General features: G+C 40.8%; 1 protein-coding gene across 12 annotated transcripts in view; it reads left to right on the plus strand.

The window, feature by feature from the left end:
* Window positions 1–23708, plus strand: part of LOC146521807 (adhesion G protein-coupled receptor L3) — a 281489-nt gene extending 257781 nt beyond the window's left edge. For 5 of the 12 annotated variants that reach the window (XM_085144243.1, XM_085144224.1, XM_085144230.1 and 2 more), the window contains 4 exons: window positions 2601–2697; window positions 9531–9656; window positions 11761–11778; window positions 13003–23708. In XM_085144243.1, the coding sequence (XP_085000369.1) occupies window positions 2601–2697; window positions 9531–9656; window positions 11761–11778; window positions 13003–13946 (1185 nt within the window). In that variant the 3' untranslated portion in view covers window positions 13947–23708. Of the gene's footprint in view, window positions 1–2600; window positions 2698–9530; window positions 9657–11760; window positions 11813–13002 lie in introns of all 12 variants that reach the window. The other 7 variants (XM_085144267.1, XM_085144270.1, XM_085144236.1 and 4 more) reach the window with 4 other exon arrangements.
* The last annotated feature ends 996 nt before the right edge of the window (window positions 23709–24704 follow it).

The following is a 24704-nucleotide window of genomic DNA, read 5'->3' on the forward strand; positions in this document are numbered from 1 at the left end:
TTTAAGTCCTCCTACCTACATTTTGAGCATGTGGAGGTATATATGTTTAAATCTAAAAATGCTTCATGTGGGGTTTGAACTCCACTCTCCAGACTGAAAGTTCTGTGCTTAACCAGTTGCTCTATTGTGCTCTAGCTCCCATCACAGGAGGATAGTTTTCTCTTAGATAAGCGGTCCCGAACACATTTTGAGCCACAGACCGGTTTAATGTCAGGCAATATTTTCATGGATCAGCCTTTAAGGTGTAAATACAACAAAATAAAATGATACGACCAAGACAAAAACTGTGATATTTTGTAAATATGATAAGAAACGCAAATTCACTGTGTGATTCCGTAACTTGATTAGCAGCGTCCTCCTCATCCGCCAACAACACTGAGAGTAACATCCTCCTCTCTGCCCATTAATGCTCTCTGGTCGCTATGGTAACGCGTAAATATTTCTTTCAAAATAAGACACGCAACTACAACACGGGGAAAGACCCAGGAAAACCGAGTTAAAGATATAAAAACCCTGAAAACCATAAATTTCACACCTGAGCCTCAACTCGGTACCGGTCCAGGGCCCAGGGGTTGGGGACCGCTGTCTTAGACCTTTTGAATTGCATTATGCTAAAAGTTTATCATAGACTTTTTCAGTTTATGATGCCAAAAACACACTTAACACACTTAATTTGAAACCTATTAAAAGTTAAAGATCCATATGCAGTGTCAGGGATTTGAACCAGCCTTGAAATTTATGGTTACACAATGAGTCTGTATTTAAAAATACTTTCCATCACTTATGAAAATCAAGAATTCACCATGGGTAAAATTGAAGGACTGAGTGAATAATCAAACCAAATGAAAACTTTAGCCAGATTGCATTTAGTACCCAAATTATTTTTAAGCGGACCTTAATAAGCTCTGCTTTAACTGGAAACTGTTCCACACACAAGTCTAGTAATGGTAGTAAATCATCAAAATGAACAAGATTCATTTAATTAAAAATTTGCAGTCGGCCGCATCGATTAGTTAGATTTATAGGGTTAGGGCCCTGTAACTCACATCCAGTCACAGGTCCCCTAAGGGAAGTGCAGATGGAGGCTTGACTTGTTATTGGTGCACTGGTGAAGGGGTGAACCAGTGATGGGGTAAAGGCTGCAGTAAAAGCAGACAGATGAAAGGCGTAATGTTGTTAAACTTGATGAATGGATTACTGGGAGGATAATTTCCTCCTGAGAAGTCTGGCTAACTTGGAGTCTTGCTTAAAATGTATTATATACAGATGTGACAGATTAAAGGAAAAACCCATGACCCTTGAAATCCGTTGGTCTGACAAGTATGAAAACTATGTTAACTGAATTTTTAACCTTCAGTTAAAAATATCTCAAACCAATCAATCCCGTGTCTGGAAATTTCAGGGTCATTTAGACCACTTTTTTCACCAGCAATGTTAAAGCAGAAGGGTGTTCATTCTCCCCAGGAGAGTTTCACACATGCACATAATCAATACCAAGGTGCATTGAAGCTGTTCTGGCCACATGTGGTGGAAAAACTCCTTACTAAGGCTCCAGTAACACAGGCCTAGAGACCGTTTGGCAACTCCAACATGCCCTTGTGCATTCTTTGGTAGCTACTAGATTGCCAGTGTCACCTATAATTTGCACAGAGGACACAGACAGAGTGGAAATTGCTCACCTTCAAAGTAAAGGCCGTGCCTCAGTGCTGCAACCAACACGGATCAAAAGCTGGACCTTTTATTTTAAAGACGAACAGTCTTTGTTTCTGGTTTGTGTCACACTTTACACAGTTTTGCTGTTGCTCAGTGAGCGGTTGGCAAGTGTCTGCGCACAAGTTGGCGGTTTCCATAAAAGACGCCAACTACAGGTAACTGTAGCAATCTGCCAACAACCAAAGCAATCGCAAGGAGGTTTTTTCGTGTAGCACCAAACATCTCTTTGTGGCCAATTTCACCTGCTGCAACCAGCTGCCAACTGATCGAGGATTACATATTTTTTTCATATGTTGCCACGGGGTTACCAAACAGCCTTTATCCCTTTTTTCCCTACATTTGACAATCAAGCCTTGTTTCAGCCTGGTTAAGTATACCATCACAAATGTATATTTTTCACAGCAACAAATTTTTTATACTTTAATCAGAAAACTCTCAAATGTTCTGCACACAGGATAGAAAGGACTCTTTTCTATGGTTAGATGCACTCCCTTAGCTTGTGCAATAGCCCACGGGACTGTGATAATTAACCAGGATGAACTCTGTTGGATTGAGCCCTTTCCAACCCAAGATACAGACTCAAGAGAGCTTGACTGATGACTTTATTATTGATTTAACCTATCACAGTGCTAATGCTCATTTTTAATTGGAGGTTACTTATCCCTACAGCTGACATGTTTCAGGGTTAAATACTAGATTCGAAAGCCGATAGCATCTCTTTTTCTTCATATCTCAGCCGTTATTGAGCTGTGAAGAATATGAGTGCACGCTTGAGGAAATATGCTGAAAGCCCGAGACTTTTCACTCGTCCTCCACGTGCAGACTTCTATTTTTTTTTCCCCCAGAGTGAATATTTTCATAAGGTGAAATGTTATTTTTCTCCGCAGAGCCGCATCCGTCGAATGTGGAACGACACGGTCAGAAAACAGTCCGAGTCCTCTTTTATGACCGGGGACATCAACAGCTCTGCATCGCTCAACAGAGGTATTTGTTTCCGCAGCACATCTTTTCTTGAGTGATTCAATACACCAGCCTTCACCTCAGAATTTATGACTGTGACTGAGAAACTTTTTTCTTTTTTTTCTCTCTCTCTCACAAAAGCAATGCTATTTTTCTCAAATTGCGTTTGGACTTGCATTCTTCTTAATAATGACACGAGGGCTTTGCGGAATTAAAAGCCTCTTTAAAGCTTTCAGCTGCAAACCTCGATCCAGCCGTAAAAAGTCAAGGCAAATCACTCATTTCACAGCAATTTTCCTCACATACTGCAAAATAATTAAAAACGCCAAGTGAAATATGCATCTCCCCCACCATACTTGGCTGTTAATTATTACCAAATACCACAGCAAGGTTTACAATGTAAGAAATCACGAAAATGAAAACTCCTGCCAATAGAGCTGCAAATTCTTACCTGTTCAAGTGACAGATTGAAAGGATAAATGCTTCACCACTGCAGAAAATTGTTTATTATGTCTTATTTTGAAGTACAAACCAACCGTTTTCTATCGTTTTGTTAGGAAAAGTAACACTAAATAGATTAGGTGATAGAGAGAATAGCAGGCTCTAGGTAAATCATGCATTTCATCACATTTAATTCATTTGATGAGTGTGCAATAAAGGATATATTGAACACCTCGCCCATTCTGCCTGTAAAAGCCTTGAGTGAGAAACCAGGAAAAGTGCTTACTGAAAAACCTAAAAATCAATTGGCTGGGAGCTTCTCTCATATATATGTGAGTAAAGAGTTTCCATATAATTCATTGACAGAGTAAACTTTGGAGTCTCTCAGATTAACGGGAGCAAATGCTGCGCTCGCTGGCATCCCTCCCCGACATCTCTTGACGCGGGGCTCGAGTGCCACACCGCTCACTCTCTAAATTCGCTCTGGGCGTCTGCTCGTATAGACGCTAATGCACACTTACAATGATGGATTAATGTTCGACACAGGGAGGAAGTGTCATGATCTCAATAATTAGGTGCTCGGCTTAGCACCATCAACAGACGCAGCTTTTATCAATAGTAGGGAGGCTGAAACAGGGCAAGACTGAAAGAAAAGCCTGCATGGATCTCCTGTATATATATGTTAAAATAAAAAGAGGTGAAAATTACGTTCATTTCAATCCCCCCGGCCTTCTCACAAGGCTGGATCAGATTGAGAAAACACTCACATGAGCTAAAGAGCATGCTGGGAAGTGTGTTCTTCCATCCCACGTGTTATAAGAAACAGATGCAAATAGAATTTGCACTTCTCCGAGGCTGCTCCCATGTTGTTATTAAGGAATTATATGTTGAGGAGCGAATATTCCTAGCTTCTTTTGTGCTCTGTATTCTTCTTCCCCCCGAAACTCCTCGTGTGTGAGAGAGTGAGCCTGCAGCTGACGCTCTCACTGTGATCATCTCGAGAGCGGAGTCATGCAATCATCTTGATAGCTTTGCATGTTCAATTTATCCCAGCATTCAAGATTATTTCTGCACAATCAGTGTGATTCTTTCTTTCTTTTTTTTTTTTGGGGGGGGGGGGGGGGGGGGCAAATTGTCCAATTCAAACACAGGCACAGTCAGTGGGGGATCTGTCATTGGGAGAATTCAAGAGGGGGTTGGTGTTTATGAAATACTCAGTAATTAGGGCAAGCAGCAACAGCAACATCAAATTACAGGTTTTTTTCTTGTTTTAAAAATCTAAACAACATCCTGATTCCCAGGCAAAATGATAACGTGGCTAATTAATACTCAGAAAAGTAGGAATAATGCTGAAAGATGACACCAACGCAGCGGCACTATAGTGCTTTTAAATTTCATTAAGCATAGTCTTTAGACATAAAAAGTACAAGAGCAATTAGAACGCCATAAAAAAAAAGAAGTCTAACTTTTAAGAGGAAGGGGAGAGTCACGGGGTACTATAAAAACCTTTCCCCAGTGGTGTGACAGATTCAGAGCGTTGGAAAAAGAACAGTACACTCTGCCGGAGGATCTAATTGCGGTGTACTTGCACCTCAGATAAAAGATGTTTACCCGCTCTGGCACAGTGCATACAGGAGGCGCGCGCATGTAACGCCCTCACAAGTCTTAAATTCGGCTCCTTTAAAAATAATAGCCTCAAACGTTGACGGGGAGAGAGAAGGAAAAAAAGAAAATCAACGACTTGTAAACAGGAAATGAATGCGCCTGAGAAATATTTTCAGCATACTTGATATCCCGCATAATGTATTCAGACACTTGGATTTTTTTTTTTTTTAACCATCAGCTACTGTAAGAAAAACAAACATTACTGAATCTGCAGCATTCGTGTTTGAGATTGCAGCCTTCAAATCTGCAGCTAATCACCGGGCTCAGACTGTGAAGGTTGCTTTGGTGCGGTAGTATGTGGATTGGAAACTGATGAGTCATTTGGGCCAGATCCTGGCAGCAAGAATCTGAAGACAAGCGCTGCATAAATAGAAAATGAGCCTCTGTTCTGTTTCCGTGGAAGAGGCGAGGCTGATGCAAAGTAATGACCGTCTTCACTATAGAGAGGACATATCGCTTCATTCAAAGGTTATTTCGGCAACTGCGCAAAGAGAATGAGCAAGTATTGAACTTTGCTCTTTGGAGAAAGGGAAATATTAGACCACTTCATCTCATAAGATTGGCAATGCCAGAAGTAATAATAATGGTGCAGGCCCCGGCTGTTGGTAGGCTTCCTTCGTACTGCTGCACCTGTCAAGCTTCCCATTTTCACACAGCATGCAATTTACAGCGCTAATAGTCAGGGCTCTGCCTCTTGAAATTCTTTTTTTTTTTTTAAAGGTAGACAAAAGCAGACCTATCATTTCTTTTCAGCAGCAGTCAACTTCATTTCCAATGCTATGTCAGAGAGTGTAAACTTCCCGCAATTGAGCACAACAGCAGAGCTGAGGCGCTAAAGTAGCTAAACTCAGGCCGATCTTCCACACAGGCAGGACAACAACAACAAAGCTGTGAATAGATCTTATTTTTAACTAGCGTTGTAACAATTTCCCAAATCCATGGTTCCGTTTATACCCAGGCTTATTTTTTGTTGTGTTTTTAAGCGTGTGAAAAAGGGAGAGAATTCTTTTTATTATTTTTTTAAAGGCTTGATGATGTTTGGATCATTATTTTCCAGTTCAATATTTACCTGAAGGGTCTTTAAAAATTTAAACACACGTAAGCGTTTCAGGCATCCTTGGTCATACATTTCTTTCACTTTAAACGGAGCGGAGTTCTTGCATTGCTTCGCTTTGCTTGTGATGAGTTGATAAAAGTTCATGTTAGGGATGCAACGATACCAATTTTTTCAAACCGATACGATACCGATACTTGGATCTGAGTACTTGCCGATACCGAGTACAAAAACCGATACTTCTACCACACACACACAAATGCATGCAAATGAATTGGAAAACAGGTTTTATTTTATTCTCTGCCGATAATAAATAATATCTTAATAAAAATGACCACAAAAAAATTTCAAGTAAAAAATAAGCACTTCTGTTAAATTATTGCAGAGTCGCCACATTGTAATTTAACAAAATATCACTGAACTATTGGCACTGTCTCGAGCTTTCAGAATAATAAATAAACACTTCTGTTTGGAATAAAATAAATACAAATTAGGTTTGAGAATAAAATAAACTTTTAAATTGTTACAGAGTGTCCATATTATAAACAAACAAACAAAATAACGAAAGTATTTGGCATTGACGAACGAACTCCCCATCTGCCGGTGGATCATCAGTCCACTGTGCCATTAAACCAAGGACATTGCGCACACACTGCTTGTCTTTACCTCTTTAGAAAGTTTTGGCACTATTATCTCCCTGATGTGTGGGCGGCTGGGAATTTCATATCGCAGCTCGAGTATGCTGAGAAGACGGTGCAATCCTATGTTTTCCACGACCGGCATTGGCTGGTCATCCAGAGCAATAAAATGAGTCAGAGCCTCTGTTATTTGAACTGCCCGTGGATTTTCTCTTGACATTTTTCATCGCTTTTCCAAAACCCGAGTTAAAGTTGGCTGTTCCGGTCCACACTGCTGACATTTTGTTTAGCCTAGCTACAGCAGCCTCCAGTTTCCCTTTTTTTATCTGGAGCCGCCAGTCTCACTCGTCTAACCCTGTGCCTGTTTAGCGCGGGATGTCCCCCTAGTGGCCAATCTAAAAAACTACAACAAAAATGACAATCCACCCTCTGATTAATGAAATAAGTTAGTATCGGTTCGTGGTATCGGTTAACTTTTACGAGTTAACCGATACCACATTTTACAGTATCGGTCCCGATACCAGTATCGGTATCGGTGCATCCCTAGTTCATGTATATAACGCTTGCTGCTAATTGAAGCTGCTACCTGCTCTTGGTGAGTGACATAGGGTTGGGTAGTACATGTTAGAGCAGCCAAAGGTGGTGGGGGGACCTGTGCCATGAACCTATTTGTTCATGTGAGAAACTGGGACTGTTGTGGAGGGCCCACCGATAAGCTTATAAAGTTTAAATTAATATCGAGCAGCTGATTTCAGCTTATTGGTGCATCCACAACAGTCCCAGTCTCTCAAATTGGGAAAACTAATTGCCCACCCCTGTATTGGAATGTCACCCAGTCTGGAATGTCCGCCAGCGACCAATGCTCAACTTGAAAGCAATGTGGGATGAGTGAATCACACCCTGTCTGGATGCTCCTTTATAGTTCAACAATGCTAATTAGCTTAAGTATCACGAGAACATGGCTAATTAGCAGAGGTGGGACCAAGTCATTGTTTTGCAAGTCTCAAGTAAGTCTCAAGTCTTTATCCTCAAGTCACAAGTCAAGTCTCAAGTAATGTCAGGCAAGTCAGAGTCGAGTCTCAAGTCTGAATTTCATGTCCTTTCGAGTCTTAAAAAAAAGGAATGTTGCAGTTATATGCTAAATGTAAATATTAGACCATGTGATTTTTAAATCTGTGTTTTTCTCAACACGTGACAAAATAGTGAACTTTTGCAAGAAACATGCAAGAACTTTTCTTGCATGTTTTACATATTGCATTTCGGTTTTTTGTTGACTACTTCATAGTTTATGTACCTGAAAAAAATAACTCCTTGCAGCATTTTTGAGTTTTATTTTTTTCTTTTTAAAAAAAAATCTGGTTAATTTGATTGGCTGTGCTACAGCTCACGCAGACATACGTACGGAGTGTGGTTTGAATAAATGAATTGAATTAATGGTGCACACTTTCTATATAATATGCGTGTTAAATTTTATATTTGGGGTGAAATATCAAGTCTCTTCAAGTAAACCGGTTCAAGTCCAATTCAAGTCCCAGGTCATTGGTGTAAAAGTCCAAGTCAATTCACAAGTCTTAGAACATTTTTTCAAGTCAAGTCTAAAGTCATAAAATTAATGACTCGAGTCTGACTCGAGTCCAAGTCATGTAACTCGAGTCCCCACCTCTGCTAATTAGCATATCATAAACACACGTTACAAAAGCTGTTATCAGCCTACTTGTGGCTGATAACTGGCCTTCTTAATAAAAAGAAAAAAAAAAAAAACTAAAGCAAAAACAGAGCTTTACTAACATGCAAGTAGCTTGTAGCTAGTAGCTCAGCTAAGCTAGGCTAACATACCAGTAGCTTTTAGCTAGCAGCTCAGTTACAGGGATGAAGCAATCCTTCCTTTTCTACTCCATGGCTGTCACACAGATAAAACCTCTTCCTGGGACTGTGTTTACTTCCCAGGCTTCTGCACTTATACATCTTTCTCTTCAACCTTATATCATACTTGTAGTAGTAATGTAATGTAAGCTCAAGCAGTAAAAAGACTCTCAGTGGAGTCGGCTCAAGGGCCATCGTGAAATTGGCGGTGGGGACAGCGAGAGAAGAATGTGGACAGCCGTACTGCATATTCAGCTCCAGTCTGAGAAGCAATACACCCCTGTCTTTAAAAGAAATATGCAGCTTTAGCTGTGTCCCAATTTCTAGGCCGCATCCTTCAGAGGACCTGGCCTTTGCGGTCTGCGTGGCCTGTGTGATCTCTTGATTAATCGAGCAGATATTTGAAGTTTACACAGCTACATTCTCGCCTGAAAATATCTTAAAAATTCATTTTGTGACCCAGAAAGAGTAATAAAACTAATTAGCTGCCGCCATTGTTGGAAACTATGGGCCGTGCTATTAATTCTGGGATAGGTTGGGCCATGAAGGATACACCCGACCCATCCTTCAAATCCAGGGGAAACGAAGGACGCATTTGTTGGCCGCATTTGGAGCAGCCTTTGAATTGGGACAGCCTTTGTCTCCTAGCTCTGACGTAATCGGCCTTCAAATGCGGCCTCTGAAGGATCCGGCCTAGGAGTTGGGACACACCTATGACATTCCTAACATTAATATTGGGGGTAAAAAAAAAAAAGTATTTAGTAATGCAGTTTCCTAAAACACCCTTAGACAGGTGCGTGCCCTCTGTATTTACTGTGTTGTCCTGTTTGAGTCCAGAGATGTACCAATACCTGTGCTGTGTTGGCCATGTCGGTTTTCCTTTGGAAAGTTTACCTGTGTACTGCCTGAATGTGGAGCACAAAAAAGGGCTTAAAGCTAATGGCCGACATTAACGGTACAATTAATACACTTTCCATTAGCCGCGTCAGTTCTGCCACTGTCATGTAGCAAAACCTCCCTCACATTAATGACCATATGATCATTTGGATGTTAATGGCTGTCACTGCTCAGCTGCATCTGCCCAACTGATATGTATGTTCTCTCTGTTTCTGTCTATATCTCAATTTATCTACCCACCTACCTTTTTCCTGTCTCCTTTTTTCCTGTCTCACTCTGTCTTTCTCTGGCTGCTCCAGGGGCTATGGCTAACCATCTTATACCTAATGCACTCCTACGTCCTCATGGCACTAACAATCCCTATAATACATTGCTTGGGGAATCGGCAGTCTATAACAACCCTCTGGGCATGTACAACACACAAGGTGTGCAAGCTTCTTTCATTCTTTAACATTGTGGCTAGGGCAGTGTTGTTATTTTTTTTTTCATGTCTGAGCCTGGAGGTACTCTAGGGGGCACATCTTTGTTCCCATCCCAAAACAAAAGCAACTTTATGATTGGACTATTAAAAGTAATGCACTAAGCTGAAATCCCAGCAGTCGCCCTTGAGAGTTTTAACAGCGCTTTAATTTAGAAACAAAAAAACAAACAAAAAAACAACAACACTGCCCTTGCTGTCTTTGTGTTAGCTTTGAACAAGCTATAGCTTTATCATAAAAATCCTACAGGTTTGTTTTGCTGTGGGACTTTTCAGTGGTGTTGCATCTTGGCTTGTGTTCAGAGCCGTGCTATTCGGTTACATAAGTTGCACTCACTCGTGGCTGTTTGGCCAAACACAGTGTAAAAATGAGGAAATCCTCTGAAATCAAGAGTAGGCGCCCATAGGGAGCCAGATACAACACCAGTCATTTATTTTAAATGTGCTCCAGTGTTGTCAGTGAAGCTCGTGTGTGCTTTGTCTTTTGTCTCAATGTTTTCTTGGGATTTTTTTGCTTTAGCTTTTAGCATTGCATTCTCATGAATGCCGCTGTTAGATTCTCAGACACTGTTGTTTTGTGATAAATGTCGCTGAGGCAAGCAAGAATTTAAAAATGCAAATCGCCGGTGCTACATAACAGAGAGCGGTTTGAAGGAAAAATACAGAGGTTACAGTTCATTTGTTTCTTTAGCTGTAATTTACGGTGGCCCTGAGAGGCCAAATGGACTGCAACCTAGGAAAACACGAGCAATAAGAAAAACGCTGCAAAAGCACACAAAACACAACGGAAATAGGAAAAGCAGAAATAGGAAAAATGAAAACGGAAAAAACTGATTTCCAAAAGCATAAGGGAAGTGTTTCTGGGGAGACAAAAACCCGACGGACCAGTTGCAGGAACCAAAATATGCTAAGCATTGCGCTGGGTGACACTTAAAAGAAGTGGAGGATTTATCGGTTTTATGAGGAAAGAAAAGATTAGAGGTAAGTGTGTTAGCCTAACTATTAGCCTAAAAATCAGCCATCAGCATTACATGAATCATGAGAATAAAACACACCTAGCATGTTTTGGTTCCTGCAACTGGTCCATCGGGTTATTGTCTCCCCAGAAACACTTCTCTTGTGATTTTGGAAATCAGTTTTTTCCTATTTCCATTTTTTCTATTTCTGTTGTGTTTTGTGTGCTTTTGCAGTGTTTTTCTTATTGCTGGTGTTTTCTTAAGTTGAAGTCCATTTGGCCTCTCAGGGCCACCGTAGAAATAGCTATTTAGCACTTTATTTCAAACTTGGTAACTGTCATAATTACTCATTCATATGTTCAAATGTAGATTTTCAAGTCAACATAGATTCAGTCTACTTATTGTGATTTAAAAAACAAAACAAAAAACATTTTCAGTATGGCAGATATTAAAGCATTCCAAGTAATAGAGCTGGGTATTAGAAACCGGCAAGCTATCGTGGGTCAGTATGACTATCGAAATGCTATTTTATTTTCTCTCTGCAGAGCTATTCCAGCTCTCAGCAACTCAATATGTGTTTGCGGTAACTTTGCGAGTCTGTAAAACGGGGAAAACTCGAGTAAAACTCAAGTTAAAAAACAACAACAACAAAAAAAAGCCTCAGAGAGCTTTGATCAGCGCATAATTTATGTATGAAATACAAAGTGCTTGCATTGGAGGTTGTGATGGAGGGCTATGACTCACTTACACTGCCATAGATGAGGAAGAGTAAGACTGCTAATGCATCAAAAGATTTATCTGTCTCTTTGACACTAAAGTACCGTATCCGTGTTTTACCCAAGGATTCCATCTTTTTTTCTCTCTCTCTCTCTTGCTATATATATATATATATATATTTGTTATGAGATATGTTCAGGTTCTTTGTGTGGGTGCACAGAATTTGCATGAGGATTAAAACAATCTATTGCATTGCAGAAATATTTTCTTGATGCGTCATCAGCATACTATATGTGCGTTTGCCTCTTTCTACCTGTCACTGTTATGCTTACTGTGTTTTCTTTTCTTCTTTCCTTTCCCTCATGCTGTCCCTAAAAGAGCCCTACAGAGAGACAAGTATGGGAGTCAAACTAAACATTGCTTATCAAATGTAATTGACTTTGGCTTTGCTTTCTTTTCACTCGATGCTGACAAAGGGGTAATGACAACAACGTCATTCCCTTTGGAAGCAATACAATTCTCTTTGTGACAAAGGCCCCTCACCTTGACAAGAATGCCAGTTAAATTGGTTTGAATCGCATCCCGAGTTCCACTGCTTACAGACATTTACACTACTTGGTGTAGTTTAAAAAAAGAAAAGAGAGAGACTTCTTCCACTCACATGTCCTAGGCCTATTTGATATCACAGCCTGAATAAGTGAAGCCAGTTACAGCTAACATTACGATTCACCTCAACGCTTGAAAAGGCACGTCGATATAAATTGATCTGTGATCTTTTTTAGAACGCCGTGCCTTTGTTCGTGCACCTTTTATTTGATTATACCAAAAACGTACATAGATATATATTTAGATTTTTTTATGAGGCTAATTTCCTTAGAAGTCTGAGACGTGCATCTTGTCAAATTTTCAAGAGGTCAGACTGCGAGCTTGACACTTTAACGAGCTGGATGGCCTTGTCTGAGGTAGTTTGAATTATCTTCAAATATATGATTTGATGTTGATAGCATGGACTTGGCTAACTGATAAAGCTATGAAAGCTTCATGTCCATGCAACAGAAAGAACAGAAAGCCTCCTTCCTTCCAGTGTGGCTTTACTTTGAAGTATCAGTTATGTTCACATTGATAACACATATATACCCACCCCCCCATGCATTTTTACAATGTTGTTTCTACAATGGTTGGGATCCAAATTCTACAACTGGTGTTCCGGTTTGTGTTTCACTTTTAAGAGTTAATTGCATGGCTTCGATGTGTCCGTTGTCTCTGCCTGCACGCGTTTTGTGCTTTTGTGCCGTGCTCAAAGTTTGGTGCTGTCTGGTATCGCACATGCATCAATGTCTTCATCACTGCCATCATTTAATTGTTAATTTTCATGAAAATGAAGTAAGTCTTGGTATTAAATACAGTTTTTAAAAAAGGTAAGTGTGAGTTCATAGGATTTTACTGTAAACTGTGTGCTTTAATTAAAAATGCTAATCCAGGCCTTTACGTCCGAGTGCATTTCATAGAACTGGGAGGGTTGGTGATTTGATGGCTGCTGATAAAAACAGCATTTATGTCTCACAAGAGTTCACTGTTCTCATTCAGCTACTATATCCCTACTCATCTTTGTCATTCCAGAGGGAATCCTGAACAATGCCCGGGATACAAGTGTCATGGATACTCTACCACTGAATGGTAACCATGGCAACAGTTATAGCATTGCCAGCGCTGAGTACATGAGTGACTGCGTCCAGATCATTGATCGGGGCTATAACCACAAGGAGACGACCCTGGAAAAGAAGATCCTAAAAGAGCTCACCTCCAATTACATCCCCTCCTACCTCAACAATTCCCACGAGCGCTCAAGCGAGCAGAATCGGAACCTCATGAATAAGCTGGTCAATAATGTTAGCAATGGCGGCAAGGACGGCGGCTACGGGATGGGCTTGGGCGTAGGGATGGGCATGAATGTCGCACTGGGCCTTGATGACCATTCCACCTTTGTCCCCCACCACGACGAAGGCCTCGGTTTGGAGTTGATACGCGAGGAGTCGAACGCCCCGCTGTTGCCGCAGAGGCCGCCCCCATCCCTGCAGGCGGTGGACAACCTTCACAATCACCTCCACCAGTCAGCACCCCCACCCCTGCCGCTGCCTCACCACCCCTTCTCGTCCGCCAGCGCTTCCTCCTCGTCTCGAAGGAGGATCCCCCAGGAGAACAGCGAAAGCTTCTTCCCTTTACTCACCAATGAGCACACTGAGGACGAAGGCTCGTCGCCCAGCCACCAGAGAGACTCCCTCTACACCAGCATGCCCATGCTGCCCGGCCTGCCCGACGTGTCCGGAGAATCGGCAGACGGCTCCAAGGAGGGCGGCGATGCCAAGAGCCCGGAGGCCAGCTCGGACGACGTTTACTACAAAAGCATGCCCAACTTGGGCTCACGTAACCACCTCCATCAGTTGCATTCCTACTACCAGCTAGGGCGGGGCAGTAGCGATGGCTTCATTGTTCCCCCCAACAGAGAGGATCTATCTCCAGAAGAGGCCCAGCAGGAGCCCTCGCACCTAGTCACCAGCCTATAGGCCCGAACCCCCTCCCACCCGTGCCCATTGTATTCTCGCAGTCCTCTACTCTTCCCCCGTGTGCCCTTGGTCCATCAGTCGTTGGTGGTAGTGGTGGTAGCCTTTATTCTCTTTATTCTGTGTCCCGAAGACTGAGGCGGAGGAAGGAACTGTACCCTCGCTGTTACCGACCATAAGCAGGATAATAATTGCTACAAATGCGGTGGTGGGGGGCGTCGTCGGCAGTTAATATGTGACTCTATTTAGTTAGACACTGCAGAAGGTTGATGTTGTGCCCCCTCTCCTCCACTCGTCGCCCCCCAACCCACACACCGAACACCCCACAACACCACATCCACCCCATCCCCGCCGCCTCCCAAACCCTGTGTGGTTTGCCGTGTTTTGTCTCGTTGTGAAAAGAGACAATTACTCACACAGGATTTTTAGGTCTCAGAGATATAGTGTTGACAGTCTACAGGAACTGCATACCCCTAAAGTCTGAAACTGAAGACTTCACCAGAATTAAAACGAAACAAAAAACAAAAAAAAGACTATTTTATTATACTTCTGTATCTATATTGACTTTTTGAGAGATTTTTTTCCTCTTTGGTGAGTTGCAGCACATTTTGTTTGCTGAAGTGTCCCTTCAATGAAAAAAAAGACAAAAACCACACATATACGCACACACAGATACATTTTGGACAGTTACCATAAAGGAATTATTGATTGTATGCTTTTAAGCATAACTGTTCTTTTTTTTTGTTGTTGTTTGTTTGTTTTTGTTTCTTTCTTTGATTTTACTGTAATTCCAGTTGTTAAAAGAGGGAGAAAAAAACTAATAAGAGAATTGCGAGATATTTCTATGTAACTGTACAGATAACTAGCATTGCACATAATAGTATGCTTTTTTTCCCGTTCTAAGCGAACCCTTTTGTCTCTGTAAATGTAGTGATTAGGAGCAATTTTGTTCTCTTGTGCTGGCCCTTCTGGGCTTTTGGTACCAGTCTGTTTTTTTCTCTTTCTCTTTTATCACTTTCTGAGAAATGACCATCGAAATAGGAGCAAAATCACACAAAAAATACCACAAGAACACACTTACCGTGCTGCATTTTTGTGAACCGTAATCACCTTTCTTTTTCAGGTCTGTTTTTTTTTTTTATTATTATTATTATTTTCGCCTGGTTCGTTTTCTCTTTCCTTTTCTTTTTTTTTTACTGTGTAGATAGCAGAACTCTGATTCACAGATTGTCAAGGAGACAGAATCAGTCCAATTTAATCATGAGGTGTCCCTCAGAAGGTTTATAGTGCATCCTGCATCTATATTGGCATTCAGAAAACGCTTGTGCTTCTCAGAAACAGAACAAATTGAACCTTGATGAGCACTAGACACTTGTGCAAAAAAAAAGAAAAGAAAGATGGCTGTTTTACTTATTAAAGAAAGAGCTTTTGAAGTGAGAAAAACTGGAAGTGTTTTTCTTTTTCTTCCTCAAGGAGAAAATCTATTTATTTATTTGTTAAATAAACAGTAATAAAGGATGGGAGCAAGTTTAGCAGCAAAAAGAAGTTTTTCTTATTGGCTATAATTTTGGCTTCTTATTTATTCTTTTTTTTTTTGTATTGGTTTCCGAGTTGAATGACCTCATAACTAATATTTGTTGTAACAGTGAAACTTGTTTGCCAACAAATAAATTACTGATTAAGATTTATCATGTAGCTATGACAAACGTGCTGGTGTTTTGTCTGAGTCCTGGGACACTTTTGTATGGATAACAGCCGAAGACCTCCAAATAACGGAACGATCGAGTCTTTTCTTACTTCTGAGTTCGTATTCGTCATTAGCCCTCTGTCCATTTTAGTGCCAAGTCAGTTTTGGCCCCGGCAACAGTGGATGTGCTCTGTATGCTCTGGTCTGCTTTATAATAGAAGCAGTGGTTTCATAAGCTGTAATAAATATTTCAATATCATTGCTGTTGTAACCAATGGATTCTTTACAGATACGGTGTGCTTGATGTGATATTGATAAGCTGCGCTGGAGTTGTGAGAGTAAAGTGGACCGCAGACCGCTTGAAAACAAGTGAGCAGCCTTACCTCTGAGTAACAGTAGCATCTGAAGGCAGTCGATGTTTATACACATATTGGACAGGATTTGTTGGGTGGACTTTACTAAGAGCTTTTTTGTATTAAAAAAGAAACAAAAAGGCTAAAACCCTTAATGACCGTCTAGTCAACCTTAGCTTGTTTTATATTTGATTTTAAAGGTTAAGCAACTCTTACCTGAACTTGTGGCATTATTATGAGATCATAGAGCAGAGTGACATCTGTGAGATCACACATAGAGACAATTAAGTCCCACTGAAAACCTGAAAACTGAGCATTTAATGAGATAAAGGTGGATACTGAGGCAGTAGGACATTAGGTAATGGCAGGTTGCTTACATGTGCGTTGATGACTCATGCACTCACTTTGATAGGTACACCTTGCTTTTATTGATTCAAACCCCCTTTTTTGCCTTCAGTGCTGCCTTAATTCTTCACGCCACAGATTCAGCAAGCTGCTAGAAACCTTTCTCAGAGTTTTTTGCCCATATTGACACAATAGCATCACACAGTTGGTGCAGATATGTTTGCCGAACATCCATCACACCAGTCTTTCATTTCAACACATCCCAAAGATGCTCTATTCCATTGGAGTACAGGGAACTCATTGTTCTGTTCATGAAACCAGTTTAAGATTATTTGACATGGTGTGTTATCCTGCTGGAAGCAGCCATCAAGCAGCTATAGGTACACTGTGTTCATAAAGGCATGGACATGGCAACAGTCAGGTAGGCTGTGGCATTTAAATAAATCTCAGCTGATACTTTGGAGCCCAAAGTGCAGAGAAAATATCCCCCACCACCAACAACCTGAAACACTGATACGTAGCAGGATGGGTCCATGCTTTCATGCTGTTTACACCATGAAAGTCTCTGGGACTCTTTCAGACCAGGCATCGTTAATTTTGGTGAGCTTGTGTGAATTGTAGCCTCTTTTTCCTCGTCTTAACCGATAGGAGAGGCAGACACTGCAGTCTTCTGCAGCTGTAGCTAATCTGCTTCAGGGTTCGATGTTTTGGTGCTTTCAGAAATGCTCCTCTGCATACCTTGGTTCTAACATGTGGTTACTTGATTTACAGTCTTTCTCTCCGCTCAAAGCAGTCTGGCCAGTCTCCTCTAATCACTGGCATCAAAATGTTTTTTTCACTGGATATTTTCTCTTTTTCTGACTTTTCTCTGTACTCTAAAGAAGGTTGTGTGGGAAAAATCCCTGACAATCAGCAGCTTCTGAAATTCTCAAACCAGCCCGTCTGCCACCAACAACAAGTCACCTAAATCATCTTTCTTCCCTATTTGGATGCTCAATTTGAACTTCAGCAAGGAAATGTGCATGTTTTTAGGCCTATGAGTCACATTTATTTGCTTTATAACAGAAAAAAAAATCAAAAATGGTCGTCTGGTGCAATGAAATCTCATATTTTTAACATTCTGAAGGCATTTTCTTCAGTTTGAGCTCGCAGTTGCATATTGTGGGACCTACTGTTTCCCCCTCTAGTCAGAGATGGCTTTCAGAGTATGACTGTAGCCTTCGAATGTCTGAAAAGTGAAGCCAATACGGAGATGCATTCTTACTGATGGCTAGCAGGGGATGATTCATCTTATTTAAAAACAGAAGTCTGGTTTTATGGATGTCTATGAGAAGATGGACTCAATGGACACTTACTTCATGATCTATATTGTTAGCTTCAGGTTTGACCAAATACAAAGGTTTATTTTTTCCCCAGTAGAGTCAAAAATTAAAGTAGGGGATTCTTTAGGGAGGACCTAAAATCCAGTTGACAAGTTGCTATATGTGTCCCTTCTCGGAGATTTTCATCTCTGGCTTGTCACATCTGGTTTCAAAACACCAGGATGACGATAGCGATAGCTTCCCCACAGGATTTCACCAACCAGTGGATGATGACAGGTGGTTACATCTATACCTGAAATTGCCACTGTTCATCCAGACGACGTAACAGTGCTTTCCTTGGGTCCTCGGCAATACACACACTCCAAGTGTGAAGAAATACTTGTTAGGTAAAGTGTTGGGCAAACAAACATACAGCCGTTCCTTTGCTTATCAGATCAGATGATTGGGTGTAGTGAAAATGGTGTTGCTCATAGTGACTCATTTAGAGGATTATTACCCAGCTCTGCAGTTTTGGTCATTTTCTTCTTCAGAAAAACTCTGCTGTGCTGCAGCAAACAGCACACCAAGAGTTAAGAACTAGCTTTTGAAAGCAGCAGAGCCATTAGTTGCTAAAAAGCCACACATACCCTCGAGATTTGGTTAACAACTATAAGTAAATATTGGACTTACATTAGCTGGCCTAAAACACAACTCCTAATGGATGTTAATGGCTCTGTGTGTGCTGCTTGTGTATAGGTGGTGTGCTTGCAGCTTGTTTCGTGTGACAAAACCAACAAATGTTAGCATCAGATAAAAACATACCACAAGAGGAAACTGAAATCTGTCAGAGTGTGTCAAGGAACTGAATGATGCTTTGATATCGATCAGATTTTTAGCTACATGAGGGAAAGTGGGATGTTTTAAGGCCATGGAGCGATTATTGACCATGCTGGGGATAAACTATTCAGAAACATGCATCTCCCGTGCACTGTCGGCTTATCGGTTTTTGACACTTAGCTTGTTAGCTAGCATAAACAAATGTTTTCGTATGTATATATGTAGAAACATCCTGTCTCAGAGTGATCCTGACAATTAAGGATGAATTTACTATTTCTAGGTTGGACTGCTGTTATTCGGTATTCATCATTAACGCCTTGAGAAGCCTTCAGTTGATCCAAAATGCTGCAGCGAGAGCACTGACAGGGATAATAAAGAGAGAGCAAACCTCTCCTATATTGGTTTCTCTTCATTGGCTGTCTGTTGAATCCAGAGTCTAATTAAAATTCTTTCTCCTCACATACAAGGTCTTGAATAATCAGGCCCCATCTTATACCAAAGCCCTCATAGCATGCTTCCTAGGATGTTTAAAAGCAGAATGGGAGGTAGAGACTTCAGCTTTCAGGCTCCTCTTCTGGGGAACCAGTTCCCAGTTTGGAGAGGCAGATAGACAACCTCTCTATTTTTAAGGTTATGCTTAAAACATTTTGAAAAAGCTTATAGTTAGGACTGGATCACACGACCCTGAATCCTTCCTTAGTTACACTGCAATAGGCCAAGGCTGCTGGGGGCTTCCCATGATCCCCCGATGTGACTGTTGTTCATTCACTCACTTATTTTCAGTCTCCATGTATTTATACATCATTCTCCATATAATCAATAGTAACCATTAGTCTTTTGTTCTGTCTTACTCCCCTCATCCCGAACTGGTGGTGGCCGCCCCTCCCTGAGCCTGGTTCTGCTGGAGGTTTCTTCCTGTTAAAAGGGAGTTTTTCCTTCCCGCTGTTGCCACATGCTTACTCATAGAAGGTCGTTTGATTGATGAGGTTTTTTCTATATTACTGTAGGGTGTTTACCATACAATATAAAGCTACTTAAGGTGACTTTTTTGTGAATTGGTGCTATATAAAGAAATAAAACTGCACAGAACCGAAAAATGTTAGCTTGTTGCAGTAAATGTACAACATCCTTTTATCTCTTATTTAATTCAGCTCTCTTGGCAGGGCTGGTTTGTGGATGCCTACAATTTGATGTGGCTCTGTTGGTTGCGGCGGTTAGCTGAACCAATCAGTGTGTTGGAAAAGTAAAGGGTAAAAATAAGGAGACAACAGCTGCATCCAGCAGCAGATGCTGATAATGATTAAAGTTTCATTTTTCATTATAAAGAGGCATTTGATTGAATGTTCATATTGAAAGTAAAACTTAATGCACATTCATATTCTTTCACTGGACTATTTACAAACAGACAGGTGACATTGTGAACATTAAATTAAGACTTAGATCATTTGCAGATTCTGTAGAATAATTGATTAAACCAAACCTAAAGATTGTATAACTACAGTTATTAACAGATTCTTCACATGCAAGTTTTTGGAGCTGAAGACATTCCCACTGGGGTAATGAACTCATTAAATTACCATGTGATAAACAGACCAAGGCTTATTTCTGTCTCACCATGTGTGCTTATTATATTTTACTCTGTCCTGCATGTAAAGAAGCTGTTGCAGGGAGACTGTGGGGGGAGTTCAGCCTATTTTCACAGAGCTGGAACTGTGATGGATGGCTGAGTCATCGTGAGAAATTGCCAAAGATGTGGCGCTCCTCTTATTACAGCCAGGATCTCGGGTCGCAAGATAAAGGATGAAGGGGGCTTCAGCTCTAGCACTTTTGCAAGCCCGTATGTTTAAGCATGGCTCTCTTTACTTGGAAATATGACCGAAAGTGCTCTGGACATCACTGCCGCGTGACATTGACTGGCATTTGCAGTCCCCGCGGAGTTCATGAAATGTGCTGAAGATGTGACTCCGGGCCCCTATCCACTTTATAAACGAGCCCTGATGCTGACCAGGGACGTGCTCACATGGCACAAAATGCACTGTGGAATTAGCAGTGGCTTGTTCCCACTGGCTTGAGACACTCGTGCCACAGATGTTTAGTGACACATGCAGAGATAGAGGTTTCTTTCGATTTTTGTTTTGAAGTCCAACATTATGCTTTGTTAACACTGTTTACCCAAGTGAGAATATTCTCTGCCTGCCACAAATGTATATTGATTTTGCCGGCTAGGCCATCAGACCTTAGATTGAAATCTTTAATTGCTAAAGGTTTTCTGCTTACCTCCCTAACTACAAAATAAGTGTTGACATGTGCTCACAGCTCTTAAAATAGGGTACTTTGGAGCGTCTACAGGAAGATTCAGTATACACTGTAAGTGCTTAAAGTTTCTTTTGAAAGCACCGCACAGTTTTTAAATTACTTTTAAATTGAGATTAAATGATACATACGTGCTGTTATCATTTTTGTGTTTCACAGGTTAAAAGAGGCTGAAAACATACATGTACTGACACATCCAGGGGATGTTTCATTGGCCAGTCCATGTGATTGGAGGTATCCTTGTTGCTGACGTCAACCTCCTCCAGCTCTTACCACGTTCCAGTTCTCCTAATCGCTTCATCCATAGCTGATTTATTTTATTGTTAGCTTAAATGAATTTCAGCAAATGCAAATCAGTAGCCTATATCCTCATTTCTTCATTTAGCTGCATACAGTATATTAAATCTCCCAGTTCTGGCCTCTCTCATGGTTAATGTTAACTCTACAGCAGACAGAAAAATGAAGAATAAGTTTAAGTGTACCTTTTTTGCTTTGTGTGGTCTACTTTTCGTTCCGCGTCTTTTAAACCAGTATTAACTGAGGAAGGAAAGGTAGAGCAGAAACAGTGTGGCTGCACTGATAAGGACAAGTGTCCATTTGTGAGCCGTCTGGTCGAGGAGATGGTATTGGAAAACTGTTGTCTGGCGGCTCGTGTTGTGTCATTACAAGCAGCCGTGTATGTGTGAGTTCACGTCTGTGAGCGAGGACACATGCCTGTGTGGATGTTTGCTTGTGTGTGTAGGGGGGGTAGAAACACCTGCATGCCGTGTGAACAACAGCATGTGAGTAGCTGAGATGTGATAATATAAAATGGCACATTTCATATCTTGCCTACTATTGAAAAATCAATGGCTGAATGCTTGGCAGAATTCCAAATGAAAGGTGAATCAATGTCATCTACAGCTATGTGTATTGGGACGACCTGACAGCCTCAGCACATAAAATAAAATAAGCTACTTCTTCTTCTTCTTCTTCTTTTTTAGCAGCCCACATTGATTTAAAATAGGGTGTTTGGAACGTCTCAGCTTCTGGCCCTTGGTGGCCCAATGTACTGCAAATTTTGGGGATTTTTATTAGCAATAGGGGAAAGGGATTGTGGTCTTCAATCCACACAACCAAGTTTAAAACACCTTGATTAATGATACTCACATGAACATAATGCTTTCTACCAAATTACTATGTTTATTTTAATTTTCAAATGTTAGTTTTTGTTTAGCATGAGCTCTTATTAGTGTTGCAAGTCATTTTAGAAGAGGGGAATAAGCAGAACAGTTGTTCAAGGGAAGAAAGATTACCTTGGGAAGTGTTAGAAATATTACTCGTCTTTTTTCTCTCTTAATTTGTAATTGAACTAAACAGGCTGAATGGCTTAATATCATTAAGTAATGAATATGAAATCTTTGGAGATCATAGTAGCATAAATGCTGCTAGCAAGTTTTAATTTGCCCTCCTGCCCACCTGCTCCTGTTGAGCTAGACTCCAAAAGAAAAAGAGTTTATCACATTATGAGTTTTCTGCTGGTTTATTTTTAATATTGTTTTGCAGGATGTAACTTCATCATCTATCCCGCTGTTTAGAGAGGAAAAAAAGAGATGGAGATCCTAAATTGTGGCTAAAAACAAGCTAACCTAGCTTGTTGTCCTCAGGTCAAAAATGACCACTAGGTGTATGGCAAACAAGTGTATGGGAACCCCGAGGACAACACAAGGGTTATAAACAATCTAACCTAGTACCAGTGTTGCCAACTCCTCAGTAAGGAAAATCGCTATTGGTTGTCCTAAAAGTCGCAAGAAGTCGCTAAATGATGTCATCACCTAATTTGCATAATTGGTCATGCTAACGTAATTGTAACCTACGCTGCTGGAGAGAGAAATAACATCGTGGACGAGACATAAAGTGAGCAAAAAACGTCCTAAATGCATTTAGAATTTATTTAGAACTACAAATTAAATTTCTTTTAGCAATTATTGTTTTTTGTAATGTCTTTCACGTCTTTTTTTAGCGACTTTTTTTTAGAAAAAAAGTCGCTAGGGGGTCTGAAAACTCGCTAAATATAGCGACAAAGTTGCTAAGTTGGCAACACTGCCTAGTACATTGGGCTAAGCTAACCTAGCTTGTTTTTAGCCATAAAACTAGCTAACCTACACAGAAAAGTGTTTTAGCACATGGCTGTCACAGCACATATGAAAAACTTACATGTTTGAAAACTAATTTGGGCAAGGTGTATGCTTTAGTGAAACAGGAGATAACAATATGTGTTACTGAGCAACCAGGTCTCATAACAACATGTGAAATAGTCACAAAAAGGCAGCTGGTTTTTCATGTTCATGGACATAAATGGTCAAGTTCTTTTGTGTGAGAGTGCACAAATTTGTAAGTAATATATTTCAACTGAATTTTCTTTCCCGTCTGAACCAAGACAGAAATCACCATAGCAACCAAGAAAGCAAAGATTTGAAAGAGTGGCAATCATTGTATTTTATGCTACAGTAACACTGGGGAAAACAGTGGTTGGAGACCATGGCAGGACCAAAATTACTGTGACCGTTTGCAATGGGCTTGCACTTTCACTGCCTGCTATCAGCCTGCTATCAGTCTGCAGCTGAATGTGATAATATGTTTGTGTTAATATTGTGATTACTGACATATGAGCCAGAATTGTATTCAGATTCAAAACAAAAATTCTCACATTTTTCCACAAATAGTGATGGAGTTAAGGAGTTATGGCAATTAACCCCTTGGTTGTGAACATAGGTGGTGACTCTATTTTGGAGAAAAGTAAAACTGACTGAGTTTTTATTCCTTGTTTCATGACTGCAAAGACTTCGGAGAACAATTTAACATCAAAACCAGAATTAAATATTCTGAGTGACACGGGTCAGAGTTGGGGTTAGGGATAAGGTATTGGCACAGATGAAGTGAACAAGGTCAGCTTTCTGGCTCAGTGACATGAATGAACTCTCTTGTTTCTCCCTCTGCCTCCCTCTAAGGTCATGTTAAAATTCTGGCTACAGTTGCTATAATTAAATGTAAACACTGGAAGCTGGCTAGCAGCAGTTTTAAATGTCTGTAATGTGCTAGAAAGTAGTTAAAATTTCCTATCACAAATTCCCAGGGACCAAGGCGACATCATTAAGTGTCTGCTTTGTGGAACCAGCAGTGAAGATATTCAGTTCACTGTCATAGAGGAGGTTGAGTCATGGTGCTAATTAGCATTAGATCTGCTACAGCAACCTTTTGCAGGGGTGCTTTAGTCGCTTCAAAGTGTGTTTCTGTTATTTTTATTTTTTTGTGTATCCTGCGCATGTTTTCATAAATCACACGGCGTCATCTTTGCATATCCGTATGCCCTTGTGCATTGTTCCATATCTTAAAGTCACTCCCAGTAGCTTTACTGACTTTTGTTCACTCGTAAATACACTTCATCGTGTCCCATCATAGCCTGGCTTTACGACTGAAGGGATAAGCAGCAAAACCTCTTGTACCTCTTAAACGCCTGACTGTATCACAACACTTACTCGCCCGGGAGAAGCAAACAGGCCCCTCATGCCACGGGCAAACAGGTTACGTGACATTCACGAGAATCCTCTGTGAGTTCATTTGGAAGATCATTTGCGGTGCGCAGGCCACAGGAGGAGAAGCACACGAAGCCTGGAAAGCGGTAATGGCTGCCCTGGGAATTTTTTGAAGTGTTACTTCAGGTCGCGGGATGAGTGTGCTATACATAACCGAGATGACTACTGCAGCATGATGTCGTTTTACTTAATTCTAGGTATGGTCTCAGTGGTCTGAAAGCTTTTAGTTCAGTTCAGCTGCAGTGCTGTTTACACTCAGGCTGGCCGTGAGTTGAACACGTTGACCTTGGATAACTGAACTGGACACAGATAGCGCTTTATTATTATAGTGTTTTAGATTACGTACTGTA

This window comes from Neolamprologus multifasciatus, chromosome 3, assembly GCF_963576455.1.
Source record: "Neolamprologus multifasciatus chromosome 3, fNeoMul1.2, whole genome shotgun sequence".
Taxonomy (NCBI): domain Eukaryota; kingdom Metazoa; phylum Chordata; class Actinopteri; order Cichliformes; family Cichlidae; genus Neolamprologus; species Neolamprologus multifasciatus.